The following is a 27475-nucleotide window of genomic DNA, read 5'->3' on the forward strand; positions in this document are numbered from 1 at the left end:
CTAATACATGCAAACCATAATGGTCACAGCATCCCTGAGAAGTTTCTAAATTAAAATGTCTGTAAGATAGAAAAACTGGAACGTAGAGGTTAAACCACTTCTAAAGGCCACAGGGGAGTCAGTGTAACATCCTAAATAAGAAACCTAGCGTCTGTAGATCAGTCTTCTACTCAGACCACTCTGCCAGTTTAAACCCATTTCAATCAGCTCTTTTTGCCATTGAATAAGAAGCTATCATTAAGCTATCTAGCTATCTATCTATTCCAAAGCAGTTGGGATTTTGAAAAGCCAAATAATTATTTGCTTTTATACAAACAAACCAATTGTGCACAGACTTTTAAATATAGGATAGTTTTAAGAAAATTTATTTTCAGTCACTGGCCAGTTTTTTGTTAAAGTAATAAACTTAATTGAACAGATCATTTGGTAAATTCTCTTGAAGTCAGACAATGCAATTTCCAGTGTCTGACCACATCAGCAGAACAGTATCACACAACTGGCACGTGCAAACAATTTACACATTTTCCTTTTCCATTCCAGGTCTGTAGGCGACAAAGGTTGGCTCATTTTGTTGTGGGCCATCTGGACTTGTGTGGTTCTACCACCTCAGAGAACCTCCCTCATTCCAGCTGTGTGGTTTGCTAGAAGAACACCTACATTGTCCCAGAACAAGCTCAGACTTTGCTGCATTTTTCATAACTAACTATACCAACTGTATTAAGCCTATGACACTAAAGGTACAGAAAAAGATCAGCTGCGAGATTGCACAACACCATGTGGAAACGTGATCAAGTTTTTACTGTTCATCAACTGGAATTACCTCTTGCATTTGGGAAAGAGGACAAGAAGCCAATTGCTAACTAGCAGTTTTGTATTTAATGTTTCAAATGCATCTTTTTGAAAGGTATGTATTAAAACAAAATACCAAAACAGCACTGGAGAGCCCAAACTGATGGATAAGAGTCAGCCCACCCAACCACCCTCAAAGCAAGTGCCGTGAGAATGAAAGGGACTGGAATCTCATGGGTACAAAGTGAAGGTTTTAGCAAGAAAAAGGTGATCTATTTAAACAAGTATGTCCATTAAAAAAAAAAAAAAAAAAAATTGTTTTAGTGGAAGGGGACTAAGGATAGAGTTTTTTCTGTTAACTGTCAACCTCCTTTTTAAAGTAGTTCAGCTTCAGCACTGAGCAATTTCTCCTTTAGAATTTGATTAAAATCTGTGAACTGCAAAAGTACAGTGAGATCAAAAGGCAGACCAAAGCTTCAACTGGCTTATTTCCCCTTCTTTGTAATTTGTGAATCCCTCCTCCCCACAAATACCTTTTGATACTTGTTTTTAGATCCCCAAAGCATTTAAAGTTAAATAATGCTTTCCAGGACCCTAGGTAATATGAAATATCTCGCTTCTAAAAAGCATCAGTACTTGTTTTGTCTGGCACATGGATTCTGACAGAATAGGAGTTACATAATCATCTGTATAAACTTGACAACCAAGATCAAATACATTTAAAAACAAAATCCTTTTTCCTTCTCTGTGCCCCGCTATTTTCCAACAAGTCTGTTAATCACAGCCATGACAAGAGGCTCAATACCACAGTAAGTTAAAAAGGTAATTGTAATTGCATAGAGCCATAGTATTTGTCAACTTGTTTCTGAGGTTAATACTTTCAGAACAGGGGGACCTCCTAACCTAATAACTGTTTATACTACGTTGGATGACTATTTGGAATATAGCTGTAACTTCTATACAAGAAAGAAAGAATGGCTATGGGGTTAAGAAACCTGGTCTAATCCTAGGCAGGAGAATACTTCATTAAAGAGACATCTGACAGAATTCAGTTAATATATTACAGTAAACATTTAAAAATAGCTGTATGCTGTTGTACTTTCATACAAAATGCAAGTTTTGGCATCAGAAGTACAAGGTCTACTTTAAACTGTCACTTTATTCAATTCATAGGTAAGACAGACCAATTAACTCTTCCATTTGACTACTGATCTAGGAAAAGTTTATTCTGAGAAAAAGCTGGATATTACTATAGCAGTATAGTACTAGTAGTATAGATAGTACTATATTTTCCTCTTAATAGGTCAGAATGGGATTTGATAGAGGATACTAATTGTGACAAGCGTAAGTGGGACACAAATTTAGTAGTTTAAGTGTTCTGGAAAATGACAGCCAGAAGTATTTTAATGATTTGGTCTTTTATTATAACATTCACAAAGTTACAGGGTTAATAATTAATGCTTCTATGACAACAGTTTATGTACACTGGAAACTGCTGGTTTAGGAATTTTCTGACAGACCATAACTCACTTCCGTTACTACAGGAACAATACTCTATAGAAAGGGTACTTAAATTTCTGTTCAGAAGCGACCAGCTGCCAATGATGTATGTGAGGAATTACAAGTGCTCCCATTTAGAGTGAATGAGATTCAACAATTTCCCCTATATTGAAGGGCAATACGTTTTCTTTTAATTAGCATTTTAAATTTGCCTTATTACTAGAATATAATTTTTCTTAAGCATATTACTGTATTAATTCCTTTATTTTTAGAATCATTATTCCCAAAAAGCAGATGTTAACATAAAAAGCAAATGGAAAGCAGACAGCAGAGGCAGTAAAACTATGGTGGATGCCTTAATAACAAAATTAATATGTTTTGTTACAGGGTGTGTATCTGACTATCACACAACACAGATCCCTTGAATATGGTCAATTTAACAACAAGATCAACAAAAAAAGTCAGCACACAAAGGTTGGATATCTTCTTTACATCAAAATTTCTACAAAGAAGAAGGAGAGAGTACAATGCAATACACAAATCCATAAATGCAAGATACAGTAACAATTCACACTAATTTACAAATGGTTATTTACACTGTTGTATGTACATATGCAGTCAGACCTGGTTAATGAAAATCAGTTTGATAATGCCTAAAACGCAGATTAAGAATCACAGATGAAGTTTTAAAATCATGTGAAAGCGGTTATCACTTAAGTCTTTAATGTTTAGATGTTTTAGTAAATCAGGCATAGATTAACCAGGTCTGATTACAGAAATGTCAGAAGAAAAAAATTCACACTATTCTGCTTTACAAAAGCAACCAGGCCACAGGTCTACTGAACGATGCTATTCATGCATGAATGCCATTGCTAACAACCCTCTTTATATTTACAATATAGGTTTAAACTACAGCAAGAGAGTTATTAATTTAGGCATTCATGCCCTTAGTTTAACAAAGGCAACAGAATAACTTCTTGATTAGTCAAAGCCAGAATTACACAGGGATGTTTCTAGAGCTCATTTTTTTCTTTTTTCTTTAAATATCCTTAAATTATTACAAAAAGAGTGAACTTTCAAAATGAACTTCAGCAAACAAATATATGTTCCTTATTTGAGTGTTCAGATGGTTGATTAAAAGCTTGTGGCAGTTGCAGTTACAGGCCAATTATTTGCAAACCTACAATGCCCTAGCTACTAGCTGACTCTGCTGTGGGCATAAAAGCTAGTTACCGGCAGGTAAACAAGGCTGGGGATCTACATTGTAGCTATTTTTGTAATTACCTATGCATATGCTCTTACCCCACAAAAGCTGAAGGGTGGCTACTTAGGAGGCTAGCTGTCATTTACCACAGCATACAAGCACATGCACTCTGCAGTGATTTGCCTATGTAATGGGCACACTGTAAAACTGTCCTCATTTACTCTTTGACGACTGTGTGGTTGTCCCCAATTCGCAGAGTATCTTCTAGCAGAGAAGGAAAGTCCAAGCAGCACCAAATAAAACTGAGAAACATTCCCTAACAGCAACTCTTAAGAGCAACTTAATGCAGAAATTCCAAGCTTGTCACATTTTAGTCTTGAATGGGAGTTGGAGCACAGCAGTACCTTTAGCATATGAATAAAAAAAAACAAGCTTCTACTTATAGTGCCAAGCCTAGCCTTGTAACTTTAAAGTAGCCTTGTGCTTTTAAAATTTATTTCAAACAAAAAAAAACTTATGGTGCTAATATTCTCATTTGTGAGCTCTACATAAAGAGAGTTTAATGGAATTAGAAGCTCTGCACAACCAATGCTGAGCTCCAAACATGAAGCCGAATATGGGAGAACATGGTTACCTGCACTGTAAAAACAAGCATCAAAAAACACAGCACAATTCCAAAACAAAATACAACTAGCATGTGACAAGGGAGTTCAGCTTAACAGAGACTGCACTGTCTTTAGGAACAAACAGCCAGCCCTGTATAGATTTTAAAGTATAAGATGAACCTTTAGAATAGCTGGGAGACGAGGCTCTATTAAGTTAATTTCCCCAGAGTAAAAAAAAAAATTGAAAACATTGCCACATTTTCACTTCCACTTATTTCTATACTACATATGAACAGTACAAGAAATAGACCAGCCACTCTGGCCAAAAGGACTGCTTTTACCACAGTTCTGAAATCGAGAGCTGAAACACTCCCACACTGAGCAGAATCTTAGTCCAAGACATGTCGTGCTGAAATTAGAAGCACCCCTTGCAGAGTGTGGAATACTAAATGCAAGATTGTCAGATTCATGCTCTTAGTGAGAAGTAAGGTTTTACTTTGGATACTAGTATTAAAAACTGCTCATTGCCTGCTAGTTTCATGAGCTCTAGAAACATCCTTCCTAATGCTACAAAAGGAAAGTGTAACTTGAGTTTTAGCTAGTCAGTTCTATTGGACTATACCAAGAGAATCTGCCCAATCTAATAACTTTTTTTTTTTTAATAATAATTACTAACAAAAATGTTACTCACTCAATTTTTTTTTTACCCATTTATGTTGCTGTTTTAAGAATGTGATTGTTGGAAATACAAGATTGGGACTAGTCACTACTGAATACAAAACTTAAGAAATGACTTGCTTTTGTAAAACAACAGAATGACATTCACAACTGTTTTTAAAGTGAAAGTGTTTCATCCACATTGATTGCTTTAAGCATCCTGGTACAATCCAAGCTTTTGTCAAGCTTGTGTGTAAATGACACTGTACTACAAAGCAATTTGAATAAATATCTTTGCTGGAGTCTGTGCATCAGGCTCCCCATATCTACTCTTAAGGTAAGTTTGCGTTTGCACATACTCAGACTTTGTACATGTGGGCACTTAAGTGACCAAAATGCAAAGTTTTCAGAGGAATAATTGGAGTTGTCTAGATGGCTGCTCAACTCCGCACAGGAATTTAAGATTTAAAGCTTCCTTTCCACCTGCACAGTGTTACTAAGCAAATGTTTTCAATTCATATTTTGTAATTCAGACCATTCTTGGTATTGCAGCTCTTTAAAAAGTTTTATGATCAAAGCCTCATTTGTTCAAACCTCATACATTTGGAGAAAGTTCTCTGAATGTGAGAATGTACTAGTAAAATCTCTGTTATTATTTGGTAGGAAAACGAGAACATGTAATAGAATCTACAACTACTTGACTAAGTATTAAAAAACCCCCTCAGAAGTAGAGGGTAGAAAGAAGTGAAAAAAGAAAGATTAAATGATATATAGATTGTAAACTTAAGTGGCAATTATTGTTTTGCTCCCAAGTGCAACAGGATTTCCATTCACTAAGCTTTAGATCAAGAGTCCATCCTGTTGGCTGCTATTGCAGTATGTTAAAATATACACATAGTCCAGAACATAGTGTTCAAACAGTTTTGAAAAACTATTTTTAATGGGAAGGAACAACTTGAGATGTTAAAATAGTGGTCTTTTAAAAAACAAAACAAAACAAAACCAAACCATGTACATTTACCAAAACAAGAAATCCTTCCACCTTAGTCAGTTTGGTACACTTCCTGTTAGACACTGTGCGATGGTACATATTCCTGAATAATCAGAGGGTCACAAAACCTTCACAGTTCTACAGAGTAGTACACTAAGCAGAAGGGGGGAGGGAAATCAAAATATTGGCATTTATCCATCACAACAGACAGGGAAACCTCTTTATAAAAAAGTACCATGATGTGGAAAGCTGCTTTTTATCTTCCTCTTCCTTCCCCTAATTACTGTGTACTACCATTCACATATTTTTTGTATACAGTTCAAAGATTAAAAGTTTTCTGACCATGTACAGTTTAATATAAGTTAACGTTACTTTAATAAAATAAATGCTAAAAACAAATCCTTTGGAACAATTTCACTGTCTCCACTCAACTCTTACAGAAAGTGATGAAAGCAGCAATGGAATCATGTTAAACTCATAATAAATAATTCACATACAACCTGTTAAATTACAAAAGAAAGGATTACCTTGCCATCTCTACAAACTTTTTTTTATAGATTTAGCAAATTTCTAATCCATTTTACATCAACAGCAGTAGGTATGCTCTTCATTAGATTTAACATTAAAAGACTGTTTTAGAGGCATCATTTGTAAAGCAAAACAACCAAGTGAACATTATAGAACTTTAACAAACGTTTAGCTTTTTCCAGTATCTGTTCTCAGAAGAAAAAAAAAAAAGTAGTTATTCTCAAGGATTGCTTCTTCATTTTAAGTTCCTTCTTCATTACTCAGGAAGTTTTAATGCTGTGACCTCTGGCTTCATTTTGAAATACTGGTTAAAACGAACTATTGCATACCTATTCAAAAAGTAAAATTGAAAGAGTTAGTAAGACCTGAGAATTCTTAAAAAGTCCAACTGTTTATGCCAAGAGTCTCAACCTCATTGGATAATTTCCCATTATTTTAAAGTCCTAGGAAGTGGTGCTTATTTATTTAGCATATTGTGCCATCTAGTGGTTACTGTCTAGAAAACTTTCAATTTTGAGAATCTTATGACAGCCTGATTCACTAGTTCAACAAGTTGCAAACACTAAGTTCAAGTAAAATAAAACACTGAAGTCAGTTTATCTGTTTAGTAACCACATGGCTCAGATTACTAATTTATGTTTGTGTTAAAGTGGCATCTTAGTTTAACTAAAAGTTTTCAGAACAGACACACTTTTGTCTTAATAAACAATGTCTTTCCCTCCAGAAAGCAAGGACACTGATGTTTTATAACCTCAACCCCACAACATCAGCCATTATCTGGGTAAGGCACTAAATCTTGTGAAGGATCATTGAGGAAAGCATTTAGATTATGTCAGTGGAACACCCCTTGACACGTGAAGGTCAGGAAGCCCTTGCTCAGGGCACATAACTCTTAAGTCTCAGACCTAATGGGAGCCATTTCCGGCTCCAATATGGACACGATATCACTGGGACCAAGTCACTCAGCTTCTGCGACACTACCACTCCAATTCAGAAATTTGCCTATCTAAAACCGCAGTTTGTGAAACTTAAACCATCAATATTTATGAAGTATTTATGAAGTTTTCAAATGCAAGACATTCTTCCTCAGGTCTCTGATCACAGGAAACAAATGTCTTGCATTCAAAAGCTTGTTTGACTTTATTCCAGCTACACAGTTGGTCCAATAAAAGATATCACCCTAAGAAATCCTTGCCTCTCAATTTCTGGATCATCATGGTGACACCCTTACACTACTATAAAGCACTCTGACATTTTCATAGAAGATATAGGTCATGTTTTAAAATAAAAAGGTTTTAAGACATCACAGGGTGAACTTCTCACATTTTTTGTCAATGGAATTTAGCTGGGCATCCTGTTTGCCTTGAAAGAATCTCACTATACAAATAAGAAATTGTGTGTACAGGCATTTCTTAAAAACAAAACAAAACAAAAAAAAACCCCTGCTTGAAAATGTTAACAGAACTAAAATAAAACTTACTTGGGCAATTCTGATAGTCAGCAATTTGCCAGAGGAAAATAGATTAATCATTTCTAGATAGTATAGTCACTTACCCTAGAAAATCAAAGTCAATGGTAGAATATTTGGCCTGAATTAAAGCCCAAAGTCCCCAAAAGAAATGAGAAGCCTAAAGGGAAAAAATATTGGTGAAGGATTAATAAGCTTAACATTCAAGTAATGGGTAACATTGTTTGTCTGCAGAAGAATTCTGCAATTACCAAGAGCAAAAAGTCATAGTTTTACAAAGAGAAATTTTGTTCAGGCAAATCTTCTATAAGCAGAGATACCAGAAGTGTTACAAATGCCAATAATGGTAGTCAGCTTCACAGAAATAATCCCTTGTCTGGGATCAAAGTTTTTCTAGAAAGAGTTCTTTCAATAATATTGTACTAGAATCTGAGCTACAGGTCATTTATGAAAAGTGAAGGATGTGTAGCAATGGATCACTTATTTACATACTTGTTTGATTGTGTTACCTTGATTCTTACATGCTTTACTTTATATTACCGAGAATAAAACTAAATAAAAATCTCACTAGATTTAGATAGACATTATCTGTAACATCGCCATTTAAAACTCAACATCTACAGAAGTTTCACATCTTTTCTGACATTACTTCCCTTTTCCAGTGCAGACAAATTTGTAGACATGTGTTCAGTATCATATTGAAGCTTTGGATTACATGAATTGTATGATTGTTAATGTGGTTGGGGTTTTTTGTTGGGTTTTTTTTTTTGTTTTTGTTTTGTTTTTTGTTTGGTTTTTTTTAAATAAATTTTGGAACCTTATATATGGCAGTTGAGTTTGATAATCCCCTTGTGAAAGATGCATTTGTGTTTTGGACCACCCATGTTGCATATCATGCTTCAGACTTCTATTTATGTTTTGTAAATAAGTGCTTACAATAATGACCTAAGTTGTTTCCCAAAGCATTCATACACTTCGAGTATTCTACTCAAGTCTCTTTATAGATCTGAACAGTGTGAGCACTTGAAAGACATTTCAAAGCACAGGCATATTAAATTTGCATCTCTCTCATGAATCATTTGTTTCAGTTTTGATCAATGTTTATCAGTAGCAGTTTAGAGTTTTTATATCAATTCTCATTAATTCTAGTTCCTGTTTTTCCTAATATAACCCTGCACTAAGTTTAACTACATTAAAGAAGCCCCCAGTTCCTGTGGCTTACAGTATTTGTACGTGTGTGGTCTGAAGATGCATCTTCAGCAGTTCTGTAAACAAAGCCCTATCCTGTTAGGCATTAATACAACCAAAGTTTAGAACTCATGAAACAATGCTACACATTTTGAAACAAACCACTGACTTAAAGTAGAAAAAAGTAGATTTGCAGCTAATGTAAGTAAGTGGACAGCTGAATGAAGTTACCACAGTTGGTAAAAAGGCTTAACAATAAACAAGCAACAACTACTGCAATACTATCTAGAATAAGGGCTTGTTTAGTGGGCCATCTTCCTGAAAAGCAAACCAAACCTCACTAGCTTACTGCCAGAAGATTGGAGGAAACTGTGGAGTTTAGTCAAGTCTATCTGCACCAAGAATTCAGCAGGAGCACTGAATAATTCTCTCCAGATACAGTTGACAAGGCGATACTTGCTGCCCAGATGTATATCTTCCTGGGCATAAATCTATCTTACCATTACCTTTGTAAAAATTTTATCTGGGCAAGGAACAGCTGCCACGATACCTCATAGTGATCTCCTGCAAAGCAGGATCAAACCTGATTAGCGCTTGGTAAACTGGGTATATCAAAGATATAAAGCTGTAACAAGTGGCATTGGGAAGTCAGCCCTTCCCCAACCACTGCTCCAGCACCGTAAAAGGTACAGTTTTTCAAATGAGAATAGATAGGAAAGGAGGATGGTGGAAGGGCACTCTAAGAAGGTCCGACTTCCACCTCTTTACTGTGTAGTAAGACAGACATGCCCTCTGTGTAGTCTTCAATGTATATCTGAAGGGAAAAAAAATGTATTACTCCCTCTAAGTTCTGAATAGTGATTTTGGACTTTGCTTTCCTAGTTCCGTGTATATTTATGCTACACACTCAAAAAAAATCTGTAACCTTCTACATTAGAATTTTGGACTCAGGAAGTCCGTGATAAATGTACAGGACATGTTCATAGAAGAAAATACTACTGTGCTGTTAGCAGTCTGAAATCAAACGTCCAGTACTGCCAAGTTAGGTCTTCATACTATTTAGCAAATTCCATCTGCTGGTGAATATTTATCATTCTGCATGTTATACAATACTCTGACACTTGGGCACTCATCTACGGTAAGACCTAACAAGACATGTATTACTACATATACACGGGTATCAGTTCAAATCCTGACAGCATTTCTTCTATTTAATCAAAGCCAGGATTTAGGAATGCTGAGACTCTTACTTGATTCCTTTCTCTGTTAGCCAATGAAGACAAAAGATGTGGCTTACTTCCCCTTGCCTGTGATGGAGGAATGTGTCACGGCCATATTGACTTGATGACACTTGTCTGCTAAGTAATACCCGCATAGCAAGAGAACTGCAGTTTTCTCCATACATTATAGTAAGGAAGAACAAAGACTGCAGAAAAAGCATATTAGAGCCCAAATTCTTTGTAGATTTAGATTCCTGAGCCCTCAGCAAAGACAAGTTTGCAAATTAGCCAGGGGATCGGTATGCAGAGCCACAGGAAACAGTTGTGAGGGACTGTACGAGGTGCTCCAGCTGACTGGAAAAGCAGTACCCTTTCAAGTTAAAAAGCCATAACAAAAAACAGCTGTGAGTTCATCTTTAATTTAGCTCTCACTGGGTTGCTAAGTTAGTTGCAAACCACTCATACCAGAATGGTTTAGGTGCTACCATATTTAATTATACCTCTCAAATGTACTCTCTTGCAAACTAGGAGGAATGTGTGGTATTGTACAGATTAGTAACCCAAAGACACTTACCAAAGCAAACTGATTTACTTGAACATACAGCACTTCAACCTCCTTGTCAGTAACATCTGTGCCAAATCCTTTATACTCCTTGTAGGCTTCAAGGTAAGATCTCAGCCACTGCTCCTGTAATTCCCTACTGGGATAAAGGCTGTAGTCTACCTCATTCACCCCTAAAGAGAAAAACAAAACAAAACAAAAGACCTTCTTCCCATCAAGTTTTTGGATGGCTGTATGACGTTAAGAAGCTTGTTTCCCAGAAAAATCTACATATTTGTATAATATATGATTTCCTCTGAAGTATTCCAGATGTTCATGTTGATGGGTACATCAATAAAAAGTGCAACTCAATTGTGAATGATTTGGTACTTGCGTATTTGGCAACAGCCAACATACATGTGTACTTTTGTACTTTGATATACATGAACATCAGTACATTTTCCCAGCTACATGGGAGAAGCCCCATGAACTAAAGCATTACAAACCAACAACCTTCTGAGGAATAGTCAAAAACCTGTTTAATTCTAGTGAAAGAAAGAAAAAAAAGAAAAGAACGCTGTTATGTTATCTGAATTTTTTCTTACTAAACATGAGACACTCATGTATATGTATATTTTATCATGGACAAAAGAAGAATTTTCTGTGTGTCCAGTACCACACCACCATAAACTAATCCCCTCTTCTACTGACTCTACTAACATCTGGAAGTTTCACTTGCTTCTAATTATACCATCCTTGATCAAAGTTTTATTTTTTGCCTACAAACAAGCCTGCAAATTTGCCTGCATTACACACTACAATTCTCTTTATATGCTAATGTCTCTACCTCAACTCCACATCTGCTGAAATCATCAATCGCGCCTTCCTCTATCAAATTTCCTCAGACTCCTGTGAATCAGATTCTGCCCAAAGAAAAGTAGTCCTGTACATGCATGGAATCATAACTTAACCCCTTTCCAATTTGGGATTCAAATCTGCCCTTTCAAATCAGAGGAATGTTTTAAATTCAGAAGCTCTTGACCTTTGTCAATCTATTCATCTAGCACAAATCTTTTGCCATCTCTCTCTCTGTTGGTGCCTGAAGACACTCTGATGTTTCAAGCACGTGTTAAATCTGAAAGCACTCAAATTGTCAAAAACCTTGGCTGAACTGTCTGAGAGCAGCAGCAGTGCACAAGGCTGTCCTCATCATATATCTCTATGCAACGTACTACAAAGCAAACATGGATAGGTCTCAAAATACATATATACACTGCCAGACATTTTGAAAAATTAACATAACAGCTTTAAAAATCTCTACTTTGGGGAACAATGCCAAGTAGACTAGAATTGGTGCATTTAACATTACTACACCACAGCAATTGGTATCACAGAATTTTTACTATTGTTTTTTGATGCAACTGGCTAGTGGTGCACTGATATAGATTTTTTTGGCAGATATCGAGGGCCAATTATTAACCAGCCATATCAGCTGATACCAATCCAATAGCCAATATGAAGCCTAACAGCATGGAGAGCAACATCTGGCCAGGAAGTCTGTGGGGGTGAAGGGGCATGGCAGGGCGGGGCAGATCAAGGCCCCCGCAGTGAGGGAGGGAGTGGGCAGGGGCTGCCCAGCTGGGGTGGGACAGGGGATGGAGCTGCAGGTGACTTGACTGGTGGAGCTGGGGGGATGGAATGGCTCCCACTGCTGCATGCAGCCCTGTAGTAGGCATGGGGGCACATGCCCCCCGGATTTGTGCACGGGGCAAGGGCAAGCTGCCTGCTACGGGCTGGGGGCTGCACTGGCCTCTTCCCAGCAGGAGGGCTGGTGCTGAGAAGGGTGGCTACGGGGTGGACTTTAGCCATGCCAACACAGCCCAGCTCCCTGGTAGAAAGAAGCTGGCGCAGCCCCAGGCCCACAGCAGGCAGCCCACACACAAATCTGGGGGGCACATGCCTCCCATGCCTCCACCGGGGTGCACTGTGGCAGGAGCTACCCCTACCACCCCCTGGATGAGGTGCCCGCACCTCCATCCCGTGCCCCATCCTGGCTGGGCAGTGCCTACCTCTGCCTCTGTCCCAGCCCCACTCCCTCCCTCACTGTGGGGGCCTCAATCTATCCCCCCCTACACATGCCCCCTCCCCACCACAGACTTACAGGCCGGACGCTGCTCTCCAAGCTGCTGGGCTGTATTCCAGGCCATGTGCATGCTGCAACTGTGTACACGCACACGGCCTTTATCAGTGATATTATCAGCCACAGTGGCCAAAAAAGCCGACTGCTGACAATGTTAATTTTCCTTTTATTGGTATGATATGGACCGATATATCAGTGCAACTCTACAACTGGCATACAAAAAAGAAAAAAAAGAAAAGCCCTTATTTATGCTTTTAGGACAAAGGGCATTCAAAGAACCATAAAGGACCAAAAACTTTTTTATGGGGCAGGTATGGTCACCCCTTGGTTTTTAAAGTTTCCTTTGGGAAACTTAACTTTAAAAAACAAGTTAAGATGTACTTAATTTGGTACCGAGTTTATGTGCAGATTTACAAGAGAAAAGTTAATAAGGCATTAGACTTAGGTTAACAAGGATATCAAGACTGAGTCACTATCAAGTCTCCATAAATAACTATGCAAGGAATCACAAGTCTGCTATTTGAAGGTGGAGAATATCACATAGTACACAGACATGATTCTCTGCCACACCTACACCCTGAAGAATGGAAAATGACAGCACATCACAATACTCTTACTATTCTTTTTTAATTCTAGAGAGAAAGGAAGATTAATCATAGAAGCATAGAAAGTTAGGGTTGGAAGGGACCTCAGGAGGTCATCTAGTCCAACCCCTTGCTCAAAGCAGGGCCATCCCCAATTATATCATCCCAGACAAGGCTCTGTCTAGCCAGGACTTAAAAACTTCCAAGGATGGAGATTCCACCACCTCTTTATGTAACTTGTTCCAATGCTTCACCCCACCCCTAGTGAGAAAGTTTTTCCTAATATCCAACCTAAACCTCCCCTGCTGCAACTTGAGACCATTGCTCCTTGTTCTGTCATCTGCCACCACTAAGAACAATCTAGCTCCATCCTCTTTGGAACCCACTTCAAGTAGGTAAAGGCTGCTATCTAATCCCCCTCAGTCTTCTCTTCTGTAGCAAAACCCCCAGTTTTTCTTTTATTTTCTTTTAAAATGCATTCCCTCCCCTTTCCCAACCATTTCTGACTTTGTATCTCCCTCTCTACTCCCTTTTATAGATAAGTATAAGTAAGCTAAGATGTAGGTAGTAAGTTTTATTTTTCTCTTCCCTCTGCAGATAAGTGCCCTGCTATTTTGATATAGATATCCACTGTTTTATAAGTGAAAATTATTATGTTTGTACTGCTTTTATATTGTGTGATTACTGTTTTAGGCCTATATATGTAAGTTAGCATAAGTCATGTCAAGTTTCCATCTTGTAATGTCAAGCCTCCATCTTATCCCCATGCCCGGTTGTGTAACCTATGACTCGTACTACCCCTCCTATGTAACTTGGTTCCTGAATGAATGGGGATGAATGAGGTTGCTTGAGGGACAATGGCAGTAGGTCTAAAAATAGCTCCTTCTGAATGACCGAACCATCAACATCAATACCTGGACCAATGACCCAGCCCTTGGAACCACCCTCAGCATTCAAGAAACAAAAGGTGAGGCAATCCACTATTGTGCCGCATTGCACATGCTCAGTAAGAATACCTGGACCCCTCTGGAACAGGACTGACGTTGCCTGGACAGGCCCACCCCATAGAAGATCAGAGGTAGTTTGCTCCATAAAAAGACGTAGTGAAGACTGACTCCTTGGGAATGTTATTTCCATCTGGACCACACGAGCTCCACATCACACCATCTATCCACCCCAAAGGCCGTGCCGGCAACTCCCTTCTGGACACCACCGAGCTGAAGGAGACCCTGACTGCCCATCAAGGACCCCCTTGCAGCCTGGGATAGGTAGATATCATCTATATATCTCCTCCTCCATTTTGGACTCCTGGACTTCAGCCCCTGCACCAACCCTCTTTAACCCCTGCTGCCACTGCCTGCCTCCCTGCCTGCCTGCACGCAAAGGAACCAATAAAATATCGTGTCACCATCTCCCCTTTATAAAACTACTGTCATTTGTAACCCTGAGTTGGGTTGTGTTTTACTGTACTCCAGTCCCTTCCCTATCTTAAATTCCAGTCTCTCTCTCTCTCCCCACTCTCAGCCCTGTTCCCACCACCTTTTTGCCTCTTGTCACCTCTTTCCAATTCCTATCTCTCCGCCTTCGCTTTCAGGCTCTCTCTCTCTCTCTGTGTGTTCTCCAGACCTGTCCCACTCCTAGTTTTCCTCTCTCCATGTACCTCTTGGCTCCCCTGTAGCCTCCTTGCTCCGGCTCCAGCCTCTGGGCTTCTTCCTGGCATTGCTTTTTTGCTCTGCTGGCTTTCTGCTTTCAATTAACACCAATTAACCTTAACTTACCTCAACTTCCCTCCAGTCTGCCGGTTCTAATCCCAGCACCGGCAACTTTAATCTCAGTCTCCACCAGCAGTAAACTAAAGTAACCCCAAGCCTCAGCTCCTCAGCCCAGCTCTCTCTAGTCTACTGGTTCTAATCCCAGTCCCAATCCCAGTCCCGGCAACTTTCACCCCCTACACTTTCACTCTCTCTTACCTTAACCTTCCCCCAGGTATCCCATGTACACCAAGCACATACATACCACTCACCTACACATACACACAGGTGAGTTCCTAACTTGGGTGTTGTGGTGTGTATGTATGTGAACTGATATACACGTATGTCACTGTGTGCACGATATACGAATTAGTGATCCGTGTATGTGTATTGGGTGTGCAGGTATCGGTAACTGATTCTGGTTTAATTTCTTTTGGTCTGTATAGTGTGTGTAGGTCCTTGAATTGGTGATAGGTGTGCATTTCCAAGGCTGGTAATTTTGGATGTGTATGTGCCTGAATTGGCAGTGTGTGTATGCGCCCAATTGATTTTTGAGTATGTGCCTGTGCAATTGTACACTATGCCCTACTGTCTAACAGTGCAAAATTGAGATCCTGAGAGTTGGCCTGACCCCACAGGGCAACACTCCAGCTAAATAAACCCAGTTCCCTCAGATGTCACGTGTGCCAGCCCCTGACCATTTTCTTTGTTCTCCACTGGACTCTCTCCAACTTGTCCACATCCTTTCTATAGTAGGCGGCCCAATACTGGACACAGCACTCCAGATGTGGCCTCATCAGTGCAGAACAGAATGGAATAATTACTTCCCTCAATCTGCTTAAAAATGAAGCTAAAGGCAGATGGCAAGCGCTTGGGAGTTCTAGGTTTATTTTCGGCTCTGCCAGATTTCTTGTCCAATTGGGGCCAAGTCAATATTCCCACATCCAACGTACCATAGCTGCAAATCAGGGACATAATTAGCCCCCACCCCCCCCTGAGATATTCAGTTCAGTGATGTTAATACATGTGGGGTTTAGCAAGTACACTTAAAGAAAATGTAAACTGATTATTAGTTAAGTTGGAAAGTCAATGTTTACCTGCAAACTCATTGAAATGATTTCCAATATCGTATGCCAGGTAGTTGTATCCAGAATATTCATAATCAATGAACTGTACATCACCTATGCGAGACACAAAAGTGAAAACATAAGTGTTCATATAAAATAAACCCTCAACCCCAATTCTGTGTTGTCCCTAGACATCTGCCAACAATATAGTCTCATTTGTGCCCAGCTGCATGCACTCTTGAGACATTCCAGGGTAAGGCTGTGAATTTTGTGGTATGAGCTTCCCTTATTAAAAAAAAAAAACAAACAAACAACAAAAAAAACCCACCCCCGATCAACAGCTTGCTTGAACATGCAAAAAGTTTTAATTAAAAAAAAAAGAAAAAAATCCTAAAAGCCTATTTCATGAAATTTCCAGGTTTCAAGTTCTACCACATGGGGGCACTGGCTGCCTTAAAAAAAAGACACTCAGATGCTGTTTGAGAGAAACACTCAATTCTAAAAACCAAAATATCCTCAAAGTATAACTAGATCTAGAAAAACAGGACTACTTGTCCTGCAAATACAATTATAGATTAAAGTAATTCCAACCACCCTGACAAGTAAAGGACTATGGCTGGGCTATGAAGTGTGAAAGCATACATGAAGTCATTTTTGTAAGACAGCTAGCTCTCCTCTCCTAACTTTTCAAGCATCTTCCAGGTTTGACTAGCTACATGAATTTAATGCTTTTCTTGTAGTGTGACTGAATCAGTCTCAGTCTCAAAAAAGTGCCACTAACCTGTACAACATAATAAAGCACTAACGAAGAAGCAATACTGTCCCAAATGCTACATTGTTTACTGGTTTGTTTGGGGTTTTTTTGTTTTGTTTTTTTTTTTACAAGATTAAAAGAGAGACATTTTATCTAGCTAATCAACAGGGAAGCTAGGGGAAATTAATCACATCTAGATACGGCCTTTGATGCTCCTCTAACAGATCTGTACTACAGCAATGAGTCAAGGTACAAGGAATGAAGTGAGCTTTAAAAAGTAAGCAAAACAGAATTGTTACAGAACTTGGTTTCTTAAGAAAACTGCAGTCATTTACTAAAATGAGAAAGGGCAAAGTGATGCAAAATTTAAATTATTCACAGTGGTAACTTCAAGTAGATAATTTCCAGTTCAGTTTATAATTTTATTTCTAAGTACCGAGCTGCAAACAATTACTAGCTTACTCAATTACAGCATGAATGTGGTTCAGCTATTAAACTCCTTTCAAGCTACATAATTATGTCTTTCTAGGTATCTAACTGTGCTGACTTGCTACAGGTTTTTCCTTAATAAAATGTTATACTACAAATTTTAATGACACCTGACGTAGAAATTTTAGTGCACGTTTCATGTCATAGTAATAGTCTTGCCATTACTTATGCTGGCTTTTTTACCTTGAGGCCAAATTTAGAAGTTAAGTCCTTGATGAAATCTAACTCTAATTTTGAAATTAAGACTATTTTAAGTTTATCTGAATTATACTTGTAAGGGTTGGTAATCATTTTGAAAAAGTTGTAGTACAGATCCTACTTGCTTGTAAGACTTGTGGAGTTTAAAGCAACATTAAGGCCCATTAAAATGCATTACTGGACACACCTCAACATAAAGCCCCCCAAAGTTAGCTTCTATACAGGACCAAATGCTTTGATAAGGTTTTTTAGTACCAGTGGGTATATCTACATATGCTTTTAGTGCAATGCAATAAAACTCCAGCACAGTTTACACCACAGTTAATGGCTCCTGGGCACATCTACAAGTGTGCAGGGGACTGCAGTAGTTTGAGCTGGGGCAGAGTAGTCCCCTACTGAGTTGGCTGGGACAGGAGCGTGCCCAAAGAGCAGAGCTGTGTAGCTAAGTAGCAGATCGAGGTCTGGCCCCTGCTGCCTGGGCTAACCAGGAGCAATTTACACCCATATAGCTTTTACATGCACATTTAAGCACAGTTATTTTCACTGCCATAAGAGAATATTGTCCTTGATAGTACTATCTTATGGTGGTGAAAATTAGTTTGCTGTGGTCTAATAGTGTTGTGCATGTAGACTGTGACACTTTACACCATAGCATATTAGTCTAATACATCCAGTATGAAGAACATGTATTTCAGGTTATAGCCAACCTCTTTACACTTGACGCCTCCCTGACCTCATTTATGTAATATGTTGGTTAGCTTGCATTCCATAAAATTAAAAAGACAGGCAATGTAATATAATAGGACTGCTTGAATATTTGCCAACTTCTTACCCCTTTCCCCTCCAAACTCATATTATCCTTTTTTCCCACATTAAAAAAGGTGTGTGTCCTGCCTACGTGGCTAGTAACTAGTGGTTTTGTCAGACCAAAATGAGAAAGTGAATTACAAAGCTAAGGACCCCTCACAGAAAACATCTCAATGACAGCATACAAATGAGGTTCTCTTGAATCAATTTAAGGGTATTTAAATCACTAGAAACTGATTTTACAATTGTTGCCCCAAAGAATTACAGTTAAAAATAAATAAATAAAACTAACATTTCACTTGAACCATCCGCAATTGTGAGGTTCATAAAATTGTGTTGGTGTTTCTTGCTTGTTTCTTAATATGTTGATTTCTTTACATAAGTAATTTATAAAGCTCAGTGGTTAAATATAAATACCAGTTAAAAATGCACAGCCCAACCCTGGTTAGCATTTTCACACAACTGAACTAGCCAGGGGAAAAAAACAAAAAACAAAACAAAAACCCCAACAGCCCAACCAGTCAACATTTCCTGGATTCAGAATTTTTCATGTAAAATACATAAAAATTGCAGGTAAAAATTCTGCTTACAAAGTATCAACTTAAAACATTTAAAAATAAATGTATTTTTTTATCCAAGTTCTGCAGTGCCATTAATTTTTATTACAGATAGCCTTCATTTTAAAATCTCATTTCTAGTTACAGTTAATGGTATTAAAAAAAATAAGAAAACGAAGCTAACAAGATACAGATGAGGCTGTTACCAGGCTCTGCGCTCTCCTATGGGGAGGTGCATGTGAACAAGTGAAGCGATAAACCTCCAGTCAGTGCGTTTAAGTAGCAGGGTGCACGCCGCCACATGGCAGCAACAATGGCATACCTAATCTGTAGCAGATGAAGAAAATTTGGCACACTCACATTTGATAAGACACAAAACTTTAAAGAGAAAAGTTCTGCATACTGCTCTCCTTTTTCAGACCCATAGTACTGTGGAACTCAACCTTAAATTTAATTTTTTTGCATGAAATATTAAAGATGCACAATTCTCTTCAATTTTCTCTCAAGAAAATAAGACTCATACAAAGCATCACTTCATAAATACCTGGTAGACCAGATATTAAATTACCTCAATTTAGTAACTGAACAAGAAAATATTCTGGCTTATATTGTTATTCCTGGACTTTTCAGCTTGATTTATGTTTAATAATATAGGGACTTGCACTAACTGTAACTAACAATGGAGAAGAGCTCATCCAGAAGGGCTGCTATTTTTGAAAATGCTGCATTCTGAGTACTGCATACTACTACCTAACCAGTATTTTAGGGTGGGATTTCCTGAAGTACTCAGCATTTCCCCATGTCTGCTCCCAATGACATAAATAGGAGTGGTTAAGCCAATGCTAACTGCTACATAACCCCCTACTGAATCAAATTAAATGGAGAACCTTTTTACAATTTCATTAGCATGTTAGAGGAAAAACGCCATTATTAATGCTAATTCTTTACTACTGCCTACTGTGAGATTTCACCCAGAGACAAAAGATATTTCAAAACTGGAGACATATTATGGCGCTCATATTATTGACTTCAAGTCTGAGAAGCAATTTTATGCCCTCTATCAAAGGCTTTAAATACTGCAGACTACATATGATTTCACTTTTCACATAAAAATCAAATGCATGATATGCAACAAGCATTTCAATCCACGTGGTTTAGTGTATTTGACATTGCATTTAATATGTCAGAAGCCAAGTGATCAAGAGGGCAGCTGCTAGCTGTCTTCCAGGAGATGATAGGCAAAAGATGATGACACTTCTATTTGTGCACTAGAAATGGCTGGACACAAGTAATTATTTTTCACCCAAGTCATTGCTGTAGTTGCTACACAAATATAAAATAATCATGGGTAGGATAAGAGATGATTTTTGTGAGTTAGTGAGAAAGGAAGTGACCTGTAAAGCAATTTCTGTATTGAGAGTGACCCATGTTATAGAATGAGTTGAGAAACACCTAATGCGGTAAAATGGGTTCTAATAGTAGGTGTATTGCCTTCTCCTCACATGAGCACCATACAAAAACTTCTGATCAGAGAACATCATCATTTTTCAAATCTAAAGGCCTAATCTATATTCAAATTAAAATGGCCTTCTGGGCTAAAGTTCTACCACACAGAACAGAGAACATAATTAGGTTAATCTGATTTTTAAGTGCTGAGCACGCACAGAAGTTTTTAAAATTATCAAATGGGAACTGTAAAGTGTTCTGTTTTCTGGAAAGAAAAATAAATATAGACTACTTAGCAAAGTCAAGCTGCAGTGACACATGATTTACAGCTCGAGAGATGGGAGTTTGAACTTTGCTCTGGACTGGTGCCAAAAGCTACCCTCAGTCCACCCAGCTGAAGTGGGCACACCTGATTCGTACAGGCTAAGGCAGCAAAGGTAGCTGGATGTAAAGGCTGACATTCCTTCACCGTGTTAGTTTAAATGGGCTATTCTACTTGGATAGACTATTGACCATTTTGACTTAGCTGTGTATCTATCTTTATGATAAATATTTTAACATATACACTAATCAAGAATGGGAAAAAGAACAAAAAGTGTGCTACAATGTTGAAAAGAACTGATATAATGATAGGTATTGGTATTATCAGAGCATAGTGACAGATTCATGTCTTTGAAAGCTCCTCAGGACAAGCGTCAAGAATATCAGAACCAGAGGCTTTAAAAATTAACTGATAGCTGGGGGCCGTTTAAATATAAAAACATAGTTCAGATATGAAACTATATTCACGCAGACACTGAAGTGAAACTCTATTTGAGCTTATCCTTCATAGAGTAATTTTTGTAGACAATTATAAATCTGTTAAATAACGTGATGCCATTGAAAAATTTCATATCCGGAGTGACTAAAAGCAGATATTAGCAAAAACAGCAAGAGGCCATGTTTTCTAAGCCAGAGTGCAAGCAAACTCAACCCATCTGCAGATGAGTGATGAAGTCTATTAAATGATGCCAGAACTCTATTCTTCATTTTAGTCCCTTTGGAAAGATGGTTAAGGTGTAGATATTTAAGAATGTTTACAACCTTTCTGTGACGATTAAAAAAGTGTAAATAAACTGGGAATTTAATCTAGCATTTGAGAGGACAGCATTAAGTAAAGTGTGGTGATAAAGCACCAGAGCCCTATTTACACTAGGAGGTCTACAGTAAACTGGCCAACTGATAATAGAACCAATGCAAATAATGGGTTCTGTCTGTACCAATTTAGACACCACTTCTGAAAAGCCAAAAATGCAAATTAATAATTAATGATACAGTTAGAACTTTATGGACCAAATACAAAAAAGAGGGGAGGTTGGAGATGTAGAGACAAGAAGCTAGTTGATGATACTAACCCCTTTAGGGATCAAAGACATCTGCAAGATATTTATCACCTATATCCACCTAGAAAGATACTACAAGGAATTTATGCAATTCCCTCAGTGCAACTTTTAGCCAGCCTCCTACATTAGGAGTATCAGAGAGTAAAGTGCATCTTTAAAGAGTTTTCTTTGCATTCTTATTGCAGTAGCTTGCAAAAAGAATTCTTCACATACCAATAAGAAATATTTTGCTTGACAGATTTACAATGATTCATGCTTATTTTTAGTTAAAGTTAAAGCTGAGTTCCCATTTCAAGAATAGTCTAAGATTATAATACATAACACATGGGTTAAAAGTTTTGCACTGTAAAAAAATTTACAGCACTGAATACACAGCCTTTACTATATACAAATCTTTGTATTTTGCAGATGGCATTGAGGTTTGGTTACTATAAGAATAATACCTGTTGTATCTTGGGTTTGCAGAGTTCTTACAACAGTGTACATGATGTGCTGCAACATTCAAGTATGTCAGTTTTAATGGACACAGTCTAGCTATTTCATATATTTACAAATATTTTCCCATTCAGTTATTCACAACCAGCTTGAAGCCAAAGTGCTGTACATAGAGATTCCTCCCTCCACCCCTCCCTGTCCCAAAACACTAAACACTCACACACTGGTTATTGTAGGATTGCTCATAAGTGAGGTACTGCTGGGATTGTTTTTCCTCCATTCTGTTTACAAAAAGAAAAGCATACAGCATTTGTTTCAAAAATGGGAAATTTAAGTCTACTGACTGTGACAGTGAACCTTTAACTGATTTACGTTTCTTTTACTGCTTAAACAGTAAAGTATGGTTCTATCATGAAAAGTGACTGTAAAAAAATAGCATCCTTAAATCAATAGGTCCGGTCTATGTATCCAGGAGTATATCTGCTGAATGTATCAATAAAAATAAATTGTTAATCTATTTAACTCCTATTAGTCCAGCAGGCCAACACGTTTAGAAGAGCAAACTGAATTCTCCCCCACTCCCCCTTCAATATATCAACATTTGCTTAGAGAATTTCAGTCTATGCAACCCCACTGAAATAAGGGTGTTAACATTTATGTTCTGAGTGACATACCTGTGCAAAGTATTTTACAGGTGTAATCAATGGCTATTTGGCATGAAGAACATTTGCTAGTAGCAGTGATGTTCAAGCAGGAAAACAATACTCAGAAGAGAGGTTATCTATACATGGATTACTGCTAGAAGATATTTTTCACTTTGTACGATTAGAAAAAGCACCTTTAATGTAGAAATGGTTGAAGCAAACAACCAATTTTCAAGTTAGAACCAACTTCTATGTTTTCTTTCTGGTCAAATTTTATGCAGCTTGTAAGGCACATAATCTAAACTTTGAGATATTGAATCTTCAAAACTGCTGAATGCTTGATGGAGCACACTTAAGTTCTGTTCATATTCATTTCATAATTTTAAAAAGTTTTTGGCATTAATGCTAAACAATCACCAAGTTACAAAACAACACTAAGTCCAAAATCCCTCTTTACAGAGAACCCTCAATATCTGAATTGCGAGCCTTCCTACGATTACCAACACGTTTCTACATGATGAACTTATTACATTCATTTCAATTTATAGAAATTTGGGGACAGGAGGAAAATTGAGTAGCTAGGCTGAATTAAGCATTTTATTTTCACCTTAACATTACTTCAGTGTTTCAATTTTATCACTAAGTTCACCTTGTCTGCGTGTTGTGAATGTATCGTTTAGTAACCGAACCTCAAACCACTAAACAAACTGAACTTTGAAAGAAATTAAGGTTATGTTCAGATTTTCTAGACATTTTCTAGCTTCCTGTGTTTCCTTTTAATATAAAGATTCCTCTCAGGAATTCAAATATTTTTGTTATTACCAAAATAAAAATGTAACATGCCACTGCCAAGATGTGCAATGCCTACTTCAGTTGAAAAATATCTTCAGTATTAAGTTGCCTATGTACGTCATATGCAGAATATAAACTGAGCCATTGAAAGTCACGTAAGTATCATTAAGATACTTCATCATGTGGGTCTTCTCCTTGGCATCCAATACCTCTGATAAATCAGAACAATGCATTGATAATACAGTCACCTGTAGAGATTATTTCCTAAAAGTGTTTGTATGACTGACAACCATTTCCACTTTAAAAAACCCTAAGAACACAAACCTGACACTTTGTAATTTTTGCTCAAAATTATGCATTAACAAGCTCATTACAATGAAACTAAGAATATCAAGATTTGCCTCTGCAGACTAAAAGTATTTTAGAATTGAACTCTGGTTACAACTACAAAAGACAACAAATATTTATAAAAATACCACTACTGTTGCACCAAACTTTATTTAAAGCAGCAAATTAATTTGACTTGTTACCATTAGTAAAACCTTAGTGATTTAACGACTACAACACAAGTATAGAATGAAATTTTACTTACAGCTGTGTTCAATACCTACCTTGTTTCTTGTTGTAGATAATATTCTTACACAACAGGTCATTATGACAGAGAACCACTGGTGATCCTAGATTTGACAGTTTCTCCTTCATCCAGGCCATCTCCTCCTGAAGGACTTGAGGACTTGGAACATCACTTAGGAACCTTGTTGGGGTATAAAAAAGTTAGAGTTGCTTTGTTCAGCAGACAATACCACATTTACTTGAATGTAAGATGACCTTGAATACAAGACAACCACCCAAATAATTAGATTCTATACAGGCAACCCCCGCTTAGAGCTCTTAAAACTGAGCATTAAGCGAAACGAGTGTTAAGTGAAACCAAAAGTATTTAATGACCCAAGATGGTGACCGGAAGTGTTTTTAAAATGACCCAAGATGGCAATTGCGAGCATTATAACAAAACTAGCTGAACGCTAAGTGGAATCAGGTATCAATTTAAAATGAGCGTTATAGCAAAATAGTGCTAAGTGGAACAGCATTAAGCAGGGGTTGCCTGTATAAGGAAAATGTATGCATTTGTTATCATTTTCCAGGTACAGAATTTATTTGAGGTTTGGCTTAAATTTGTCCCCTCCCATTGCTACAGCAGGGAAAATAGATGGGGTGGGGGGGATCTAGCCCTCTGCTCCCCTAATTTCTTCCCCCTGCAGCCTCTTCTCCCTCCCCTTACTGTTAAGACCCTTCCTCCCTGAGCACATGGAAGTAAGAAGCAAGTTTGAAATTGATCCATTTTACCCTTTTTGAAACTGCTGCAAGTTTTAGCACAGGTACTTCTTTAAACACACTTTTAAGCAGCACTTTGGTCCCAACTTACGTGTTTTACAAACTGGGAGCTTCCACATATGAAATTAGCACACCTCAAACTCTGGTGCAGTTTGGGCTGCAGTGAATTGCTCCCAGGCACAACATTTACATGTGCAGTTCAAAAAATTGAGCTGGGATGGTACAGCCAGCTCCAGCAGGAGCTAGGAGTCGGGGGGGCAGGGGTCAGCCTGCTGGCCTGGAGATGCTCCACCCTGGCTCAATGTGCTGTAGAGGAGCTGGCTGGGGCACACGACTACTACTGTGTGGGGCTAGTTAGCAGGCAGTCCCCATACTGTAGCACCTTTGTGCCACAGCCAGCTCTGGTTACCATCTATGCGTGCGTTGCAGTGGAGTAAGTAACTCTGCCATAGAATAGTACTTTTGTTGGGCAGTACTCTACTATGGCAGAGTTAATTAGTTTACTCTGGCTTCATAGCACTGCATGCATAGATGGTGATGCTTTACTGCGGAGCTAATATAGTCAACTCTGCAGTAAAGTGCACATGTAGATGCCCCACTATGTATTATATTAGTCCAAAGCCAATAGGCTCAGGATTTACCATATAGTTCACTGGGGCCAGGCCCCAACAGAGACTACAGCATGTCAAGTCATAGTGACCCCACTGCTGAGTATGTGTGTGTGTACACCAGATATCCCCACTACCCCTAATAATTAGCCCCCACTCATGACTGCAACTGGGTGTTCTTGTCATGAGTCCTGGGATCCTCCAAAAATGTAGATGCAGATAAGACTCAGAGCAACTTGGTCTGGTTCCTTCTCACAGAGGTCAGGGCCACAAAAATAATATGCAACAGGCTAAGAGGGACCAACAGAGGGATTCTGGGTGAACTGTTTGGAGCCCTGTTTGGTGATGTCTGCCAGACATTTAAGGCTAGTGAAGAAACAGGAATCATTGGAAGTGGGAAAGAAAAGCACAGCTCAAGTCTAGGAGTGAAGAGGAAGTCAGTGTTGTGGCTCATCTTGACTTTAAAATGAGCTGGTGCTGAGGTAGACTGTACTCAATGAGCTGCACTAACTTATCCTTCTGGTAGGTTCCCATCAGCATGCTTGCCAAATGTGGACCATGTGTGTTATAGTCATGCTCAGTTCTAGCTGCATTTAGTCAACTTCATAGTTGATTTCTATTACTGAGTGCATGCTGCTTTTGGCAGCAGTTTAATAATAGAAAGTGTATTTAAGGAAGTTCCGTTATAAGATGAGGGGCTTTTCTTCCCATGCTGACTGGGTGAAAAAAATTCATCTTGTGAATGAGTAATTTGGATAGCATTAACAATAAAATTTATACTGACATTTTCTTGTTAGGATCTCGAGGCAACCCAAGGTGCCACAACACCCTGTTTGAGAATCACTGCTTTACAGTAAGTCATAATAAACTCATTTATGCAGCCCAATTTTACTACAAGATTTTTTAACTCACTTCTCAGCTTTCCAGCAACATCCTTCATGTAAAAATTACATGTAAGTTATTGATTTTAGTTCCCTAACTTTGCCAAGCATTCAAGAATTTAACATTTAAACTGCATCCTTCTGGTCAGCACGTGCTCTTGGGACTAACATGAAAGTTTAGGATATAAAATACTGTAAAAGCACTAGTTCACTCAATCATAGTAGAATCAGTGAAACTGCTTCATAAGTTCTGGTAAGAGGCAAAATAAAGTAGCAGCTGTGTTACTAGCACACAGTGGTTAAACACAGCCAAGTGAACTCTTCCTCCCTACTGGAAAACACCCTACAAGTTAAAGTTACTGAGCTGCATAATACAGTATAACCTCATAAATCCAGATAGAACAAACTGGAATTATCGAAAAATCAGGGCACTTTTTAAAACTACACTCCATCAGGGAGTAGTGGCAGCTAGTCCCAGAGCAGCAGAGGGGGAAGCTTGCATATGGCAGCTGCCACCACCATCTACTACCACATGCTGCTGCTCCGTGTGCAGCCGCTGCTCTAGGACCAGCCACAGCTACCCCCTTCCCCCGCTGCTCAAGGACCGACCACTGCATCGGTTTAAAAAATCTGGAATTTCCACGTTTCCAGCAGGTGCTCAGTTTCAAGCATGCCAGATTCATGAGGTCATACTGTATTACTTAATGGGTGAACAGACCTGTAAATTGAGAGAACTATATAAGACTGCTCACAGGCAATATGAGGAAAAGGACAGTACCCTTTCCCCACCATTAACTCACTAGCTCAACTTCAATATTTGTCCCTTTGCATTAGTCCTTTTTTTGTTCTTTGAAGAGACTGAAAACTTTCTTCCCCTGGAGACAGTTCACCTAATTCTCTAATAAAAAGTCACT

The 27475-nt window shown here is 38.3% G+C and overlaps 1 protein-coding gene across 2 annotated transcripts in view; it reads right to left on the reverse strand.

The window, feature by feature from the left end:
* Nucleotides 1-2188: 2188 nt before the first annotated feature.
* ETNK1 (ethanolamine kinase 1) overlaps nt 2189-27475 on the reverse strand; it is a 49213-nt gene continuing 23926 nt past the window's right edge. Inside the window, exons 4-9 of one of the 2 annotated variants that reach the window (XM_019489477.2) lie at nt 24349-24491; nt 22526-22582; nt 16264-16347; nt 10725-10885; nt 7829-7902; nt 2189-6603 (exon numbers count right to left, since the gene is read on the reverse strand). In XM_019489477.2, the coding sequence (XP_019345022.1) occupies nt 6531-6603; nt 7829-7902; nt 10725-10885; nt 16264-16347; nt 22526-22582; nt 24349-24491 (592 nt within the window). In that variant the 3' untranslated portion in view covers nt 2189-6530. The remainder of the gene's footprint in view (nt 6604-7828; nt 7903-10724; nt 10886-16263; nt 16348-22525; nt 22583-24348; nt 24492-27475) is intronic. The other variant, XM_006269729.4, reaches the window with a different exon arrangement.

The sequence above is a fragment of the Alligator mississippiensis genome, chromosome 4 (genome assembly GCF_030867095.1).
Source record: "Alligator mississippiensis isolate rAllMis1 chromosome 4, rAllMis1, whole genome shotgun sequence".
NCBI classification, from domain to species: domain Eukaryota; kingdom Metazoa; phylum Chordata; order Crocodylia; family Alligatoridae; genus Alligator; species Alligator mississippiensis.